We start from the raw sequence: 19617 nt of genomic DNA, 5'->3' as shown, positions 1-19617 counted from the left end.
CCTGAACCTAACCCTCAGAGGAGCGGAAAATAATTAGGAGAGAAAATTGCAGCTGACACTATTTCTGAAAAGCAGGGTATTGTAATGAGAGCAGAGCAGGTATTCATTGTGTCTGAGGGAGCGATTGAAAGCCCTTGGTTTTCGGGCTGCCTGGGAGAAGCCCAGGGAGAGTAAGCAGAGCTTTGCTGAGTCCCTTAATGCATGTGGGAACGGAGCCTTGAGAGGACGAGGCAGAGGTGTCTTCAACAATGGCAGGAGCCAAGGTTACAGCTGAGTAACTAATTCAAACTGCTCTAGACTGACACACACACTCACACGCACACACACTCGTCTTCTTTGTCTCTCTCAATATGTCTCTCTCTGTGTCTCTTTCTCTCTCTCTCCTTGTTCCCATTATGAGTACAGAGGGATACCGTCCAGCCACCGCTCAAAGTTATCTTCATTAGCCGTGCAGACTTGCTGGAGTGGCTGCTCGGGGAAGCTTTCTCTGAGCAAGGCACTTGGAGAAGATGAATAAATGTTTTGTCCCACATAGGCCCAGCCTAAAGCAGTGGCAGGGTGCAAGGAGAGATAGATGAGGTATTAACTGTTATATTTTTCAACGGGGGCTGAGGAAGCCTAGTACTGGGGTGGACAGAAGCAGATGTTGCCGCCTGAATATTAAGCCTGTTAAATGAAATGTCCTCCATAAAGAACAGGAGTTGAATTATAGCACTGGGCACCCCTGATTGTGCATCAGATTGCTGAGCACATGTTCATCTTAGGGCTTCTGTTTGACATGTGACTCAAGCTGAAAGCTGGGAGATGAGAGAGAGGTCGCTTTGATCGCCTTTCAGTACTGTGATGTTTTTTTTTTTTTTTTGTGCATTTGAATATGATTGTTGCTTCTAAGTATAATGGAATAGGGACACATGCATAATAGTGTTCAGGGGTCCTTTTGAAACTTAAACAAATGGGGATATGGATGATAACAAAACTGCAAAATTTTAACAATTTCAGCAATGTTAATGTGAAAATTTGGTTATCTTTGCCAGTGATCAGAATGAAATAAGAAACTTGATGAAACGTTAAGTTGGCTTTCTTTGGTTCAGTGTAAACGAGCAAAGCTGGCATAATGAAGGATCCTCTTAACGGTAATATAACGAGATCTCTGTTTAAAAAGGGGCTCCAGTGTGAATCAGAGGCATGACGTGTCTGTCCCTGTTACGCCATTCCAGCTCTCCCTTTTACACAGACATCGATCTGGCTCTGTGACTGCTTCTGCTGGCAGCTTAATGGCAGAACAATGGGAACATCCATTTAGTGTTCATACATACAGAACGGAGAGGCAGAATAACATTGCAACATTCCTTCCTTGAATGGGCTGTATAAAAGGGGCTTTAGTTAATGAGAATCTCAGGCTGCGTTTGTAATATTGCAGGCATCTATAATGTGGAAATCTGCAGGGAATAATGCTGAAATCCTACTTGAACAAGAAAATAAATTGATGGCCAAATTGCATGTGGGTCATATCTCCACTTATGGGAACTCAGATCTGCTTTTATTTGCCTAATAATGGACATGGAAAAATGTTTTCACAATCAAGTTTTGATTGCCTCACGAAATTGAAATTGCAAAGTACATTTGAAACTTCTCTGTGTGCTTCCCTACCCCTCGCTATACCTCTTTCTCAAACAAACAGAAAGACACACATGTATTACCCACAATGTATCTTTTGCACACCACCCATTCTGCAAAGCAGTCTAAGAAAAGCAGGTAAATTAAATCTGTAGCGGCAGCATCCAAGACTCTGGCAATCAGCCAGATCAGGTCAGCATCTCCATCTCTGTTTACGGGCACTGTGAACAAATTCCCAGGCTTGTAGGGACTCGCTGACACTAGATGCACAGTGACACACACACCATCAGAAAAAGAGCTTCACAGTCACAGTGGGTTATGCAACCATGAACAGGAGGAGCAGCAAAATGGAAGCTGAAACTATTATCTACAATCTCAGTCTTCAGCTACTGAGATGAAACACAGAACCCCATATGCTTTTGCTGGCTGGGTTCCTAAGGTGCTCATAGGTAAGAGATCAGCCATGCTTGGTAATGATGAGAGAAAATGTCTGGGGAGGATGGACTCCTGTGGGAACACTGCAAACTGGAGGAGGGTATTATTAAATTTCCGTAACCTGGCTGGCTTTATATGACCATGAAAAGATCATAGTTTACTTTCTACCCGTTCGAGGGAAGGATTGAGGGTATTTTCCTGCTCTTGAACTGTCTCTGCTGCCTGATTGTAACAAAGTATTTTTCAAAGGAACTTAATTACTTACTTACTGCTTACTATAATAAATAAATGCAAACTCAAATATTTTTGTATTGATAAGTCGGCAAAGAAATATATTACATACACACTTACATATTACATATTGCATATATATTACATTAATATGACATATTTCTTTCTGTTTTTCAACAATATATTTTCCTGCTCCACTAGTATGTTGCAGCCCACTCTTCTATATATTCTTATTTTCACATTAGTACACCTAAATGACAGGATGCCAATTTTGTTGAGAGACTGAATCTAGTTGCCGTGTTTGGCGCGGATGAGTTGGCTAGCTCAGCCAATAAAAGTACTGAGGATCACAAAGCAATTAGCTCTTTAAAAGAGCCAAATCTGCAGTGTAGCAGCCATGGGATATGCAAACTTTAGTGTCTCATTTTTTCATATTACTTTCTGGTTTTGCTCCAGTTTAGTGGTCAAAATGTCCAGAAAATACAAGATGTACTTGCTCACAGGAGCAAGTGTCTGCAAAATCACTTTTCAAAATGTTACAAAGTGCTTCGACCCACAGTACAGGTACATGTTATAGCTTCATTCCGGCCCTTATGTGAACTTTCTGTTTAGTGCCTTGGGTCTCTTTTTCAATGTTCTGTATCACACTAGGAAGGGAAATGCATTTAGATGATATATTCAGAAGCACAAAAAGCTAAACTCCAAATGCTTTTACATAGATTATATACCAAAAAATTATTATACATTTATTATTCAAAGATTATGCATAAAACAGACACAAAGAAAGGCAAGTATTTATGAAAGGAAATTTTAATTCAAATTTCCTTCACATGAAGGGTCAAACTTTAGTCACAGCAAAACTTGGGGGAGGTGTACCTGTACCTGTCTGCAGGAATGGAGGTATTAGAAGATATTGACTGCCCTATCAGTGCTTTGGTACACATGCATTATCAGGTGACCACATTTAGGTGCTCAGGTCTTATTAATTCAATGCTGTAATAAAACACAGTGGAAAAAGGGTTTGTTCTATGGGAGGAGCGACTTTATGTGAACATAAATAAAACGCAAGCTTATAGTCCCCGAGCTTTCAGTTGAGCCTGTGCATTTAGCAATTCATGTTTATGAGATGTTAAGAAGCAATTATGATGCAAATAAGTGTGGCTGATGATCATGGACAATCTTGTTTGCACAGTGGATATTATAAAAATGCCAAGCCTACAGCCAGCGCTACATCCGCTCTGTGTTGTGTTAAGTAGCTTTCATTGTCACCAGAGCGATCCCTCCTCATATCCACATCACTGTCAGACTCATGTTACTTTTTCGAAAAGCCATCAGGATTCGTCTCTGTCAACTGCCTGTCCCTCAGTCCATTAAAGATGATTGATAGAGCTAGAAAATCTTCCGCCCAGCTGTTGTCGTTGACGCATCCCTGGGAAATTGAAAGGAGCTCAGAAAAGGACCATCTCTCATGAAAAGACCTTTTGTCTGTGCTGATGATGTGAAGCAAAGTACATTTGTGAAGATAGTGTATAAGCAATCTACAGCCTTTTTTCACAGTTTTGTGTTTCCTGGCTCCGTATGTGAATAATTATTACATTACAGATGAAGACAATGATTAGAGTCTCATTTTGTCTTTTATCAGGAAAATAAATTCATATTATTTTATTTTTATCTGTTTCTTTGCTCTTTTCTTTCATCAGTTCAGAATATGCAAACATTGGTTATCCTGCAGGCTATCTTAAATCTCAACCACTTTATCTTTGACGGATAAACCTAGCTCTCTCCATTGGCCGAGCCATTACAAAGAGAAACCAAAGAAAAGACACGTCTGTTTGTCCAACTGCTACTGTTCCTCCTCCTGTTATCCTCTAATGGCTTGTGAGGATTTTTACAGGACAACTTGAGGAGGATTTTATGATGTTTCGGTGTGATTGATAACATGCTCTTGGAGGGATGTCAGGCTTTCAGAGAAGGATAATGTGGATTTCTATCTCTCTGCCTTCTTGTGTAAGACGTGCCATCAATCAAGTGTATCGTGGCCTTAACCCGGTAAAATTAAAACCTTAGGGGGGGGCGGGGGCTCGGGGTCTCCGTAGAACCAGGACACACACATCAATAGGGTGTGCGACAGAATCAGAACACAGATCCACATCATAACAGGCTCACCACAGAGAACAGGACAGATATAAGATTCCCACCAGTGGGCAGCAAATACAGTTAATGATCTGTCTGTATATTGCTGTTGACAGTGGAGAGGGATTACAGGAAGAACAGTCTCATTTTCATTGTGTGTGGAGGCGGCATTAGATCCTAGCCCAGCTAATTTCATTCCTAAGCTTGTCAATATTTACCAGCAACAGGCGCAGCACACTATGGCAGTCCCAATCTCCCTACAGAGAGAAGATACAGAGCTGGGGAGATAATTTGAGAATGTAGAGATTCAATAACCAGAACCAGCTCATGAAAATAATTTTCAGCTTGTTCTTGGTCCTGCTCCTGTCAATGGTTGTCTGTTTTGACATGATAAAGCACACAAACCGCTAATTAGCCCAGCTGGTAAGAGATATGTCATGTGCCTGCTTTTGTATGGTGCTCCTCACATAGCCCTCACCTCTCTTTGTACATCTGTTTGTGTTTCAGTCGATGGCTGCATACACAAAGCGGCAGGGTCCTGTCTGTATGATGAGTGCCACTCTCTAAATGGCTGTGACACCGGCAAAGCCAAGATCACCTGCGGCTATGATCTCCCTGCAAGATGTGAGTATCAGTAATTAATATGTTTTTTGTTTGTTCTGTGATATGTGCACCAGGCCCTTGCAGGAATGTTCCCTAATCAAAACTGCTGTCATAGAGGGACATCACCTGACCTGTTAGTGAGCAGTGAAACACTGTATAATCCAGCATTAATCTGTATTGTTTTTTATGGAATAGCCTCATCTATTCAAAAATCTATGCTCCTGAACCAGCCTGTGGACTGCACTAGCATTGCATTGATGCAGAAAATCAGTAATGGGAAGTATATTTAGTTTTTCAAAGAGGATTGTAATTCATGTGTGCACATGCACCATATTATGAATTGAGGAAATACTTTCTATGAAGTTCGGATGAACATGATCAAATTGCAAATGAAACTCAAGTCTACACACATATGCCCACACATACCTTCACACCTGCACGTGATGACTGAGGTCATTGGCGCCAATCCAGCAGAGTTGGGTGCTTTTAATGTCCAAAATAAAAACATTTTAATCATAATTTATTAGTTCTGAAAAACTCATTTGTAATAAATGGGGAGTTGTTATTGGGAGGATAATTAATATGATTGGTGCTTGCTGTATGGCTGGATGGGAGTGTCATCTGCACACAAACAAAGACATTAAGAGAGCTATTAGTTGCCTAATTTGATTGATTTTTCATCCCTGATTTATTCCGTTAACAGATCACATAACTCTTACTGTCACGCTATAAATGATCAGAAGAGGGACTTCACTGTTGTCTTTGTTTTCTGTCTGTCATGGATGTAATGTTTTGTCATCAAGTCTCAGAAAGTTAGTGGTGTGTGTGCGTATGTGTGTCACCTCCTCTCAGAATTTAACAATTTTTGTAATACAAATTTCCTGAGCTAATTACTTTTGGTTATTGTCAGTAATACATGTGTCACTTTTAAAGTTTGACACAAGCTCCTTCCCATGCAAACTTGAAATGGAAAACATGATGGGATGGAAGAAATGTCACTTGGTGTAATTCGGTCGAGACAAACGTCCCAGCAGTCCTAACCTAACCCTGAAGGATTTCCAGGAGACAGCCAAGAGAAGACATTGAGGCCCAGATGAAATTAGGTTGTGTTAATACGGTATGTCGTAAAGATGTCAAACAAATGGAGCAGATAAACTGTGAGTCAGTCTTGTGGGCAGCCAGTTCAAGTGTCTGCCGCGCCAAAACAGGGTGCACCATGACAATTTAATAACCTGCAATGTCACCTGGGAGCAATCACACTGCCACTGGGTACTGTTATTGTAATTATCTCTGGGCAAAACACCTTCTCTGTGCCGATAACTTGTTATAGATTGTGTAGTTCTTCACTGGGAACAGTCAGTTCTTTTTTGTGAACGTGATGTTATTTCATATTAGAGCTATCTTTGCTCCCAGCCGGTATCATCTTCTTATCATCCAACTCTGATCACTGTCATCATCAGTATTGTCTCTCTCGTCTGCTCTTGGAAACTGACAGCCGCTTGACTTTTCTCTGTTAGTGCTCAGCTCTGACGAGAGATCTCACTTGTTCCCAAACTCAATCCACTGTTTGGATTTTATTCTTTTTCCATTAATTTCCGTCTCTGACTTTTTTGTTCCACCTACACACACACATTATAAAGCTGCCGTGACTGCAAACAACAATCTACTCGGTTTATGAAATCTCAAATAATAGTCTTTGTCCACCCCCTTACCACTGAACAAAGTAAACAAACGAGACAACAGACAATTTTCACATTCTGAATTTCCCTAAATTCAGGGATGTTAGATGTAGGTGTAACAAGAAAGGTTAAAAGCTTGTAGTGAAATGGCAGTGTACATTCGATTCATTGAAAGTTAATGTTATGATAAGGGCCCTTTGCTGTGGCTAAAGCTAAATGCATAAAATAATTAAAATTGACATAAAATTAATTTTGATATTCAGAGTAGATGGATTACCATGAAAACTGACAGAGGTGAGTATTGAAACTATGCAAAGTATTGTTGTATTCATAACAAGCAATTAAAAAGCTATGTAGCAGCTTTTCTAATCATAAACAGGAATTGAATATTCTTTGAAAAAATCACTGTCTAAATTGGGAGCTATATCCAGAGTTGCTTGTGGAGTTGGTTTTCACATCTCATTGTTTTGTCTGTCAAAAGAGTTAGACAGCTCAAATATTATTATGGTCATAGTGGGTGTTTGGAAAATAAAACATTTGGTGATGTTATTACTGCTTTCACACAGATTGATTTCTGTGGGCTGTCAGATGTCAAACGCAAAGACTTTTAAATTGTTAAACGGTACTACCAAACCGTGAAGTGTCTGGATTTAGTTGATGAGACAAATAACAAAAAGCAAGAAATGTTATAAAAATGGATAATGTTAACTTACTGGATACATTTTTACACTTCCAACAAAAAAGAGGATTTTTTATGTATACATACGATGTATACGTGTCTGCAGGCCACTGTGTGCTCATTGTCATTGCATGCAAAATTGCTTCTTCTGACGCATATTTGCAGATGGTTGCTCATCTACTCTTCCAGGAGTGAGAAGAACACAGCCAGATGGACCATTTACTGTTTACATCTTGGCAAAGCCCAATATTTCCAATGTGGGCATTCACTTTCCAGTTTAGCCTGAACATAAGGCCGCTTCTCACAATTTTCTATAAACACATAAATCTCTCAGAGGACAGCACTCTTCTTTGGGGACCCCTCTTTCTGGAATCCATTCCATTGCTTATAATTGGAAATAAGTACGTCTAAACCCAGAATAATGCAGAACAAGCTGTAAATCATTTTGCTTTTAATTAAATTTTAGGGATATGGGTTGGGCTTCATACTGTACTGTACCTCCAGCAGTCATCTTATGACTTTGCCAACAATGCGTGAAAATAAGCCATCCATCACGTTACGAACTCAGCCATTTCTCTTGATCATCCAGGGTTTTTGGAGTCTTAAGTGTTATTTGAAAATATCACCCACAGCGTATTATATGTCACTCAACAAAGGATTGTGCTGGTAGGTTTTGTTATTTTTGTAAGAAACGGAGAAATTGCAATTTAAACCTAATACTCAAAATAACTGGTAAGCAATAAAACGCTTCCTTGCGTCCTGGAAAACTACTTACTGCCCACAGGGAAAAGAGCAGTTGATCTGAAATCAGAGTTGTCCTTGTTAGGAGATTTGATGTGCTGAGGCAATGGAAAATGACCCACCCCATCTCAGCCTTTTTTTTTCTCTCAAGACAAGAAAATTGCTCTCCATTACATCCCACTAAGCAGTTTAGGCTGTGAATCCCAGTGGCAAATGAGCTTTTCCTTTAAGAGGGCCAAGCACATGTGGGACTGATTATTATGGGGCTGGCCCAGGATTATTAATCAATGACAGTAATTACCCACCTACCATAGTGGAAAGACTAAAAAAAAAAAAAAAAAGGAAAACTGTCTGTTCTATCAATCTGACAAGGAAATTGTCTATTTGCCCTCATGTTAGACAAGTTACTCATCTGTTCATAGATTAATGATCAAATGAAAATACAATGTCAAGTGTAACAAGCTAAGTCATATATTTATGACTCGACTACTGCAGGATGTGTTGCAACATTGCCCATGATTGTTTCATTATCACCAATCCAAGTTTTAAATATGAACTGTTTCTAAAAAAGTGACCAAAGGATACATTAAAATGGGATTTTCCTACTAAATCACAAAAGTGCACAGTGCAAGAGTGGAAATCACACCAGATAGCAAAGAAAGGTACTGACTGAGGTTCTGTCCAGTTCAGCTTTCAAAATAAGATCATTTGAAAGGCTGAAATGCAATAGGCATTGTACTAACCACATTACATCACATTACGCCAGGACGAGTGACTGCCTTACCCTCCATGTCCCTCGAGTTCATACTGAGCTTGAAAGAACTGCTTTTGGCTTCTTTGCACCATCCACCTGGAACTCACTACAAAACACTTTCAAAATTAATTCTTTGGTACCTCTTGGTCATTTTAAATTCTTAATCTCTAACCTTTAAATTTCTGTTTGTACCTGCTTTAATTGATTTTTGTTGTTACATTATTTATTAATTGTATTTATATGTTAGTTTTAATTGATGTTCTTTGACTTTACCTACAATGATTTTCCAGTTTAAATAAAAACTCAGTATGATTCAGTCTAACGGACTGCCTTAGCCAGGTATTAAAGTAGGTTTTTCTGTCAAAGAATAGTCTTTCCTCCAATGTTGTGGCTGTCTACATCATACACGCTTGTCTCTTTACCACCTGCAGTTGTTTTGTGCCATTTAAACTGCTGAAATCTTTATAATAGTTTTCATTTTACTGTGGCTCTGTATTCTTGTGCTTGTAGATACATCGTCTCACCTGTGAACATTTGCTATAGACCAGGTTTGATAAGTTTTATAAAGCACTTAGGTAGTGCTGCATCTTGCGAAAAGATATCCAATAGTTCAAATAGCATCTTTATAGCTCTCACCTTATAAGATGCAATGAATAAGCTGTGTGAATGACTGTCTGCTAGAACTGTCCAATATGGTACCTTTGCTGGTTCGATACTTTAAAAGCGCAAAAACATTTTGCATGATGTTTATATTTGGGGCATTATTTCCATTACGTGTTTTCAGGCCAGGCATTAAAGGCCATTTAACAAAGGGGGAAAGTGAGCATGTTGATAGTGTGTATCACGGCATCCAGCATTTTCCTAGAAGGAAAGTAAAGTAGAATCTAAAGAACCCTTTGGAGGTATTTTCCACCTAATCATCCTGAATATCAACATAGATTTGAGCCTCTGGAAGTTATTGGATGATACTAAACATGGCTCCTGTCATACACACTATATTTGTTTTCATTGTACTTTTTAATTACAAAGCACCAATAAATACCTCAACACTTATTTAGAATAATACAGCTTAAATCCTCTGCAAACAAAGGTGGTTTAAGCCTTAAGGCAGAGGCTGAATAAGAAAAGCTTGTCTCTTTCCCTATAATAACATACAGTATCAGTCACTGAACAATAATAATCTTAATTTGTATTCTTGATCTTGTTTACTGTACATAGTGAAACACCTTATTTGCTGTGTGTGACAAAGTGTTGTTGTAATTCGAATGTGTGACACATCTGAGGATGATCTGCAGTGACTGAACCCTACAATGGAGTCGTCTGAATCTAATCGTTATTATGCTGGTCCACAGGTCCACACTAATAACGTTTAGCAAAGACCTTGCAGGTTAATCTGCATTTGCACATTTCAGCCCTAGCTGTCACAGTAGACCTAGAAGGTATTTAGAGTTCAAAATAGAGGTCTGCTTGAGAAAGTTAATATCCCAGAGGAACTTTTAGATAGACGTCAGTTGTTTTCACTCCACAGTTTCATCTGAAATCTTCTACCCAGTTTTGTTTTGCTCCCTAGGGCTACTTTAGATTGACAGTTCAAAACGTTTGTACTGTTTATTGTTTGTGTTGCTTCTCTCCCTCCTACACATTATCGCTGGAGTTCTAAGTTTATGCTTTAAATAATGAATCATATTTGGATACAAGAAAGAAGGGCTAACATTTTAGTTTTATCTTGTTGCTGTCATAACAGTGTCCTCTTTCCATTTTAAGCTTTATTAATTAGACGGGAATTTTTGTTCTTGAGCTTCAACCTTACAGCTATAAGAAAGAATCAGCTATACCTTCACATGTATGAATCAATTTCTTTCATATGTACTGCATGAATACTGTATTCATTTTTATCTCACAAATGTTTTCTAATCTCATTGAGCAGAGAAAATATTATAGTCTGCTGTTTTACTAACTGGTCCCTTCAGAGAAATTGTGCTCATTGGGATTCATATGGAACTGCTTTTCACATCGACTTATCGGGTGTAAGGTTATAGATTTCAGCCTTTGGAGTATTGCCTCCACCCAGCCCACTTTGATAGTGTGGAGACACAACCTCATCCATGCAGCATCGAACCACTAGCAGACTCTTTGATTACTCTCTAATCTAAAACTGGAAGTTAACCGTTTTGAGCACACTCTGCTGGCTCTCTGTCTCTACAATGACCAGGCACTTCCCTGCACTTCTCCAATGTGCACTCAGTAGAACAACACACACCTTAGTCATTTATTTATTTTTGGTTGGACTGCAACAGTGGGGCCAGCTGTATGTCCATGACTGACTGATAGAGTTGAATGATCATAGTTCCGCCATTGGTCAGCCGAATGCCACATGACTGAGTTGGAATTTCCCCATTGGCCATTGCTCTTTTAAAATGAATGGGTGAAGTTTCTGTAAGGATGGTATGTACAACCTGTACTATACTAGGTCAAAACCTAGTATATGGCTGGATATGCAGCCACACAAGCTTGCAGGCCTCCTGGATCTAGTGAATCCTTACATTGTCTATAACTCCCATTGTTACAATTAGGGGTGTTTACCATTTAATAACATCAGATATCTCTGCTTAACCATGTGCTCAAGACATATAATATATTCAGAGGTTAATGGATTTTATAGGTTTAAGCTCTAATTAAGCAGAAATAGGTATATATTGCATATTTATCTCCTTGGGAGAGACTACAACATATAAACTAAGTGCATATGTCTTGTGTATTTTAAGGGAGTCATTGTAATAGATGATATTCTTTCTTTGCTGAAACAGTCGCCTGCTTACTAAGCCTATCAAGCTAAAATGAAGGTTATCAGTGTAATCAATCAAATTCATGCAAATACACTCGAAGTAAGTGATCTATTATTGAATGAGTATCACAAGACCTTATGATATCAGATTTATCTGGTTCATTTTCATAATTTTATTGAGCAGCAGGCTGTTTGACATTTCTTAGGATATGATTCTTGAGTCATCATAACATCGTCATTCTTCAACCTAATAACTCTTGACCTAAATGATAATGAAAAGTACCGGATTGGTACTTTTTATTTTTGGTGTCCCTATTCCTGATTCTCCTATGAATTACTGCTACAATAGATGATAGTGGCTAATCAGCCTGGTGACAGAGCTGAATAGCTTTTATAAATATGGCAGAGATCCAGAGTTGTTAGTGCAGCAAACTTTGTGATAGCACCTTCAAATGTTTGTTTCAGCATCAGATTTTCAGTACTTTTGGTTGCACGCTCCAGTGGAACTGATGGGACCATAGTTAGACAAAACACCTTTGGGAGATGCACCGTAGTTCAGCTCACCTCCTTCTTTATGTGCTGCTCCCTTTCAGTACAAAATGGGAGTCTCTGGTGTTTACTGTAACTGCACCTGTGCTAATAATACTAATCATCAGCCTGTGATAAATACTTTCTCCCTGATAGCATGAAGAATCTTTCCCATGCCCTATTTAATCTGGGAGACCAGGCCGTCTGTTCCGTCTCTCTCCACTCAGCAAACACAGATAAATCACAGCAAAGTACCCACTATTAGTAAGTGACATATAGCTCATTCTGATTAAATTACCCCCAGAACATTATCATTCTGCAGAGCTTGTTTATCAAAGCAGTCTCCGCCCCATCACATACAGCGGGGCCATCGGACAACCCATAATTTGTTAATTTGGGTAAAATTTGTTGTCTACAAGGAAGGATTTAGTCCTGCAGAGGAGCTGCTTTGACAAAGATGTTTCACTATTTTGCAACAAGTTTGGATTTCATTGTGTTAATGTATTTTAATGCATCCTGCAGCATTAGCAATAGAAACAATTAAAAGTCTTAATTTTTTCTGCTGTTTTATTCTTGTAAGTTTCATCTGTATTAACACCTTTTTTTTTTTTTAGATTGCCCACCATGTATTTTATACTTTGTATAGGGTTTAAAAGGGTCCCGTAATCCCAGGAGTTCATTTGATTTTCCTAGTACACAGGACTGTAATCCTTCAAAACTAAAATGTGAAGAAAAATACATTTTATGAGATTTTTGTTCACCAGCAGTGCATTGTTAACATTGTTATCCTTGCTTTTCACAAATGAAATGGCTAAAATGGCAGACAGCTGAACAGACTGTACTTTATCTCAACATAATGGATCAAACAAGCACAGTGTGACTGTTACAAGGTGTTTTTTTTTTCCTCATTTTGGATTGAAGGCTAGAGTGAAAGAAATCCTTTGTTGTAGTAGATAAATTAGTGGGGCTTAACTCAACCCTGGTGGCCATCACAGTTTCAACCACACACACAGTGCTAAATCAACATCTTCTCTACTGCTCACTGTTAGCACTCACATCATAAATGTCACTTCATCCCTTCATGCTCACCCCATTTACCAGACGGTGTCTACCTCAGACTTTCTCAGACAGTTTTGATTGTTTTAGTGTTTTTGTCTGGTACCTCAGTCCCTCAGTCTGTCTATCAGTTATTATAATATTAAGTAGTATTAGTTTTAAATATAAAAGTTGCACTTTCAGTTGTAATTTAATGATAATCTTTCATCTTTATCATTAAAATTGCAGATCAAATCAAACAAAGAATTAATTAGAGGAAAGGTGAGCAACATTTCTCAAATGAAAATAATGAAACTTGGATGCATAATAGATAATGGTCAGACCTTGCTTTTGGGATGAAATTTTAAGCTGTTTGTGATTATACTCTCCAAGATGAATTAATGATTGAATAAATTGAGTATGAAAAGGAAGATCGGATATCAAGAAGAGGCCAGATGTTTTTTAACATTATTTATGAGAGAAAAACAGCCTCTGCTTCTCCAGACTAATCAACTCCCTTTCTGGCTTCTCACTGGCTGTAATGGGTGCACTCTTAAGGAACAGAACAAACCTAATTTCACTACTCGTCTGTGAAGGCCCAAGTAGTCCTCTATGTTCCTCTCTTTTCAGATATTTGTGTTTCTTTTGTTGGCTGGCCTGTCAGTCTTCCAGGCCTCTTGAGGACTGGAGTAATTTGGTAATTTTGCCTAAACGGTGATACTGTAATTATGTGGCATCAGCTGCCTAGCTGTCAGTGAGACGGCCAACGGTCATTCATCACCAGGAAACTAGAAGGGGGGGTGGCATTGTGAGTGATTGTGTAAACACCAGCAGAAAGAAAGTGTGGTGGTCTTACCCAAAAAATGGCAGAAAATAAGAGGTGAGAGGCCTTTGGAATAATGGGGTGCAGGAGCAGCTACAGCCTGTGTGGCGGGTTGGTTGTTTGGTTGAGACAGGAAGGCAGCAAGGTGTGCCTGAGCTTTAGAATGACAGTGATGCATCAGGAGGGGGCTTGTGGGTGGCAGATGAAGTGGGACCACTGGAAGGTCAGGTTTGAAGTAGAATGTGGCAGCAGCTCTAATGCATTCCTGCTTTCCCATCACACACAGCTCCCATCTGTCCACGAGGAAGCCTGGCCTAATGAAGGCTGTCGTTATAAAGGGCTCATCACCCAGTGGTGGCACATTTAGAGAGAGAACCATCACTGCTGAAGTGATGTGGCTGCCAAATCTGTTCTTTTTTTTTTTTTTTTTTTTACTTTTGATTTAATATTAAATTGTGTTGTTTGATGACACAGTAACAGGACACATTCTCGTTAGACCATGGTTGTAGATGGATGGAACAATTGCAAATATCTGTGTAATGTTACCTCAACACAGGTGCAAAGGGCTACTTCATTAATTTTCACCTGATTTTCAACTTAACAGTTCCAAATCCTACAATGGTTGAGGCAGGGCTTCTAATCTAACTTTGATAATGTGTCATTTGAAATGGATGTGAAATACTTACTATCTAAAATCAATCTAGTCAGTGTGTTCTAGACTGTGTTTATTATGTCAAGTAAGACAAAAGAAAATAGTTTGCACTTTGACCTTAAAGAGATATTTCAGTTTTATTTGACATTTTGTTCATAGCCTCATAGGAGTTGCTCAGCAATTTGATGTTAAATCGATCAATAGTGATGTCTTTCACAAATGGCTGCTGAGTCAGCAATTATAATGTGACGTTGCTCCAGAAATAAACATTCAAACCAATGCGGTTGCACAGTTTGTTCACAGTTTATATTGGTGGATGAAGACTGAGGCCAGACACCCTGAAAAAAGGATTAATTTTTCTCTTTTTAGGTGAGCTTTTTTTGTGGAGCACTAACACTAATATCTCTCAGTATCTTGCTGTCTTTAATCATATTTAATTAAATGCTCTATTTTGACAATTGAGTGTCTTGCTAGAACAACAGCATTGTGGTGTTGAGCAGGGCTTCAGCCTTGCTGACTGAGACCAGTACCAAACACTGCCACTCATTCTGCAGGGATAATTGTGCTCAGTTTATGGGTAACACTAGCATGTCTCCACCATTGACAGTGTTGTTGTCTCAGGAAGAAAAGCAAAGTTTCAATCTGATGGCTTTGTTTACCTTTCATCTAAGACTAAGGATAAAAACTAATTAAGAACAGGGAGTAACAAACTCCTGTAGTGCCATTTTCACAGCTAATTATGCATGAATACAGCCTGCCTAAATAGTTGCTCCCTAGTCTTTGATGTTCTTTTCACTAAATTGCTATGGTTACTTCTGCTCATTAGGCTTTTAAGATTGTAAACGTTGACAGGTTTTGTCTCCTTTTTTTTCCTCTTCCCATTTGAGATTGCCTCTGCGGAAGATACAAGGGGATAGACACTGGTAGCCAGTCAGTAAACTATGTGCTACTTTATTCTTAAATATATTCATATGACCTGTGTATATCCCAGGTTGCCATTCTTGGGTTTAATGCTGTAGATTTAGATCAGCACTGCGGTCCTTAAAATCCATTAACCTTCCCATAAAAGTGCATATGGCTCTCTATAAACCCTAATGGGGAATGGGACCAATACACAGGAGCATGTGTGTGCTTACAGGGGCACCACTTTTGAGAAATACGGAAATGAGACTCTATAAAAAGGCAAATAAAACTTCTTTTTGATAACATTATGGTGTTGGGGGGGTTCCCAGATTTCTGTCTACTTCCAATCAATATGTTCCCACGAAATTAAAATCTATATACCAGTGTGAAGAATTTATGGTCCGAATTTCTAACCTTTAAATAATTTCTTTAATAACCCTGACCCTATTATTGTTCACACCACACTGAAATAAAACTGGTTTACATCTGTACTGCTGTATGTCTTGAAGTTTGGTTTTCAGAGTAATTAAGTAATTCTTCTCTATGATCATTTAGCGCTGCACCTTAACAACAAAACACAGCATGGGAAACATGATGAAGTTTTACTGATGACTGTGTATTGTAAATGTGTAGTATCATTCTTTCTTATTAAGTGGTTAAAATAGATTAGATTTCATATCGGGCAATATTAAGAGATTTTCAGAATGGCATTATATAGGTTGTTTAATCACATTTAACAATATTCAAGGGAAAATTGAGAAAATAATCAATTTTTGAAGTTACTTCTTTGCCTAAAGCAATTAAACTTGTAATTGTTTCTATGTATAATCACATATATCAAGGATTTATTTTGCAATGACTTTAAACTGACTATAAACTAGGACATGTTTGCTCAGGCCAGCAAAAGTCATAAAAACATATGTTTTCCTGGTGTTCTTGTCATCATACTGCCTCTGTTTCCCAGGTTGTTTTAAAGGCATTGCAAGGTGAGAAATGGCCCTGTGGCAAGTAGTTTTATGGTGATCACCTTGTTCGTTGCTCTGGCCAGGAGACCAGTGAGTGTAATGGATCTGTTGGGAGCCCTCAGTATGGATTTATGAAAGTGCAGGGCTGGAGGGAAGGATCAGTCACCTGCCGCTGTTTTCCACAGACCAAGAGACAGCAATGAATAACATCAGAAAGCTAATCCAAGATGACAAGCTTTTGACAAACAATACACATGGATTGTTTCTGGCAGTTGTTACTGATCTACAAAGTTTACTTATCCAGCACTTCTCTGAGCTTTTAAAAGTCCAAAGCATAAGATGCTAAAATTTTAATTGGGAACAAACCACTGCTACTGCAGCACTGTCTGAGACGTGATCTCCTCATGAAAGTTTGCCATCTCCATTCCAAATAATTGTGCACACAGATACACACACCCGCAATTCATCGTGCTTTGCAGCACATGACTGTGCACTGTAGGGAACCAGGACGTGTCTGTAAAGGTCCCCTCCATGTGTGTGGTGGTTAGGTTGGCAGGGCAAGCAGGGGCGCGTCCGGATCAAGTTTCCCCCTCCTGCTGTCTAATTATTGACCCATCTGGTATTGTCTTTTCAATTGTTTCAATTATGATGGCACTGGTGTTGCTCAGCACCCTGGCGTCAAGGCATGCATAATTCATGTGCAACACCCTGGACTCCACTCAGAGCTGTGGGTTTGAGCTGAATGTCAATACTGCCTCGTGCCCCCAGTGAAGCAGAGGGTTGTCTGTATTGACAGCAGGGCAGATAAGGAGAGCAAAAGCAAGTGCAGCAAAAGACAGTGGATAGTGATGCTATCATGGAGTGTATAAGTAAAATTTCTTCTTCTCTGTTCTTGTGTATGTGTGTGTGTGTGTGTGTGTGTGTGTGTTTCTGTCATAAGCTATCTTTGTAGAAAAATTTCAGACTATAGACCAGTTAATTGGGGATGGCTTGTCCGATTTTAAAAAAGCAAATTTTTGGGTCAGATTAAGGTTTGATTAAGGTCAGGGTTAGGTTGAGGATAGGATTAGTAAGTGGTAAGTAGTGGTTAGGGTTAAGGTAAGAGTCAAGGAAATGAATGCAAGTCTGTGTAATGTCCCCAAAAATGACGAGAGCAAATTACGTGTGTGTCTGTGCGTGTGTCTGTGCGTGTGTCTGTGCGTGTGTCTGTCATCAAAAAGTAAGCTGTCTTCACAGCTTGTGTTTGCTGTCGCCTGATATGTGACCTCATTATCGCCACCCCCAGACCTTAGAATCAATAGTGTTCAATTACTCATGAACCACAGACACAGCACTGTTTACTAGGAAATCAGAGCCAACCGAGGGTTAACTCTGTCATCATGGATGTGACTTCAGTGCTCAAACCCTCCGACCCCCCTACCCCCCATCACAATACTGTACAGAGGCTGAGAAAAGGTAAAAGTCAATCAAGAGGAAAAGGTTCATGGAGTGTGACTGTTCATTAAGAGGTGTGAAGATGAAAGAGAGAAGGGGTCACATTTTTGACAACCTGCTGTAATGGAGGTGCTTCTGGGAAGGCAGTGCATGACATCTGTAAAATGTGTCATTATTGGATGGCACTGGCAGTTGTTTACCCACAGATTGGAGCTCAGCAGATGATCAAAAGAACCATATATTGTTCACAGTAGCAGGCTTATCCACCACTGGATTCTGACCAGACATTTTGTCATGACTCATGGAAGTATTCATGTTTATGCAGTCTGCATGAGCGCTCAAGATGGCCAACACCATCTGTATTGCTTTTACAATATTATTTAACAGCTTAGAATTATAAGATTATTATTTTTTTTCTCCAGTTAAATTTGAGGTTTCTTTGCATATCCATTTCCATCATCATGGTTGTGAAAGACTGTGATTCAGTGCTTGTGGACCCATGTGGCTCATTCAGTATTCATACAGTGACCTCTCACAACAACTCACCTTCAATTGCAGAGGTGCTCTCATTCACACTGGCCTACTGGCCTTCAACTCCGTCTCTGGTCCCTCTGTAGCCACGGTGGATGTGCGCAGAATAAGCTGTCAGAGCCATAACAAGACAGAGATTTCACTCTGCTAAATGCATCTCTCAAGAGCTCAGCCTGCAAGAGCTAAATGATGCCCCTGCCTTTAGGGGACAACTCCACATGGGGAATATTAACCCTTCGCACCTCATTCAAGGACATTTGTTTAAGTGAAAAATTCATTTTCTAGTGTAATGACAATCAACAGACATTGGTGTCAGAGATAATGGATATAAGGGATGCAAGTTAATGCATTTCATCCTATAGTAAAAGGTTCCTGCTGTTATAAAATATTCAACAATCATGAGATTTTAAAAACATTTTTTATTTTCTGTAACAGCACATCCCAGTTGACACCAATTATATAATTAATAAGGCTAATGAATTGCTATCATGGAATTTGTTCATTTAAAATGGATAATGTGATAATTATTTTTCATCTCCTCAGTTGTTTCACTGTTTGTTACACAAGCTGCCCATTTTGCCTATTGGGCCTTTTTGGCCACAACTGTACAGTCATGTCAGAGACCCTGTCGCCCTGAATTAAACCTCTCCGGCAGCTGTTACTCCCAAGCTGTTGGCCGGTGGAGGCGATTCACAGCCTGGGAGGAAGTGCTGCCTGAGAGGCTCAACTCTGGGCAAACGTGTTCTGTATAGTGTACTGTCCAAGAAGCACTTTAGTTTGAAAAGTGAGAGCACCCAGACTGAAGCAGTGTCATGACAAGGAGATTGTTTAGAGAGGTAACATTGTCCAAGGTAGTGTCACTTTAATGCTGCTGGATAGCTCATAGCAGGTCTTTGTGCAGATGACATTCGGCATGTGGATTCTGTGGATAAAACCTTTTTTTTTTTTTAATTATGAAATAAGCTGTAAGGTGTTTCCATATTTGATTTGTGTTCATCTTAGTTAGGTAGACTCCAAAAGCCTTAAATATGATTCAGTTGTTGCAGTTTTCCACACATGCTCATAGATAAAAAAAAAATCCTCCCCTTT

At 39.3% G+C, this 19617-nt stretch overlaps 1 protein-coding gene across 2 annotated transcripts in view; it reads left to right on the top strand.

The window, feature by feature from the left end:
* macrod2 (MACRO domain containing 2) overlaps positions 1–19617 on the top strand; it is a 401391-nt gene that overhangs the window by 154703 nt on the left and 227071 nt on the right. For both annotated transcript variants that reach the window (XM_022743689.1, XM_022743688.1), the window contains exon 5: positions 4924–5040. In XM_022743689.1, the coding sequence (XP_022599410.1) occupies positions 4924–5040 (117 nt within the window). The remainder of the gene's footprint in view (positions 1–4923; positions 5041–19617) is intronic.

This window comes from Seriola dumerili, unplaced genomic scaffold (assembly GCF_002260705.1).
Source record: "Seriola dumerili isolate Sdu_G_001 unplaced genomic scaffold, Sdu_1.0 BDQW01000073.1, whole genome shotgun sequence".
NCBI lineage: Eukaryota > Metazoa > Chordata > Actinopteri > Carangiformes > Carangidae > Seriola > Seriola dumerili.
The sequence above is the reverse complement of the archived record's forward strand: the minus strand, read 5'-3'. Positions and strand labels throughout refer to the sequence as shown.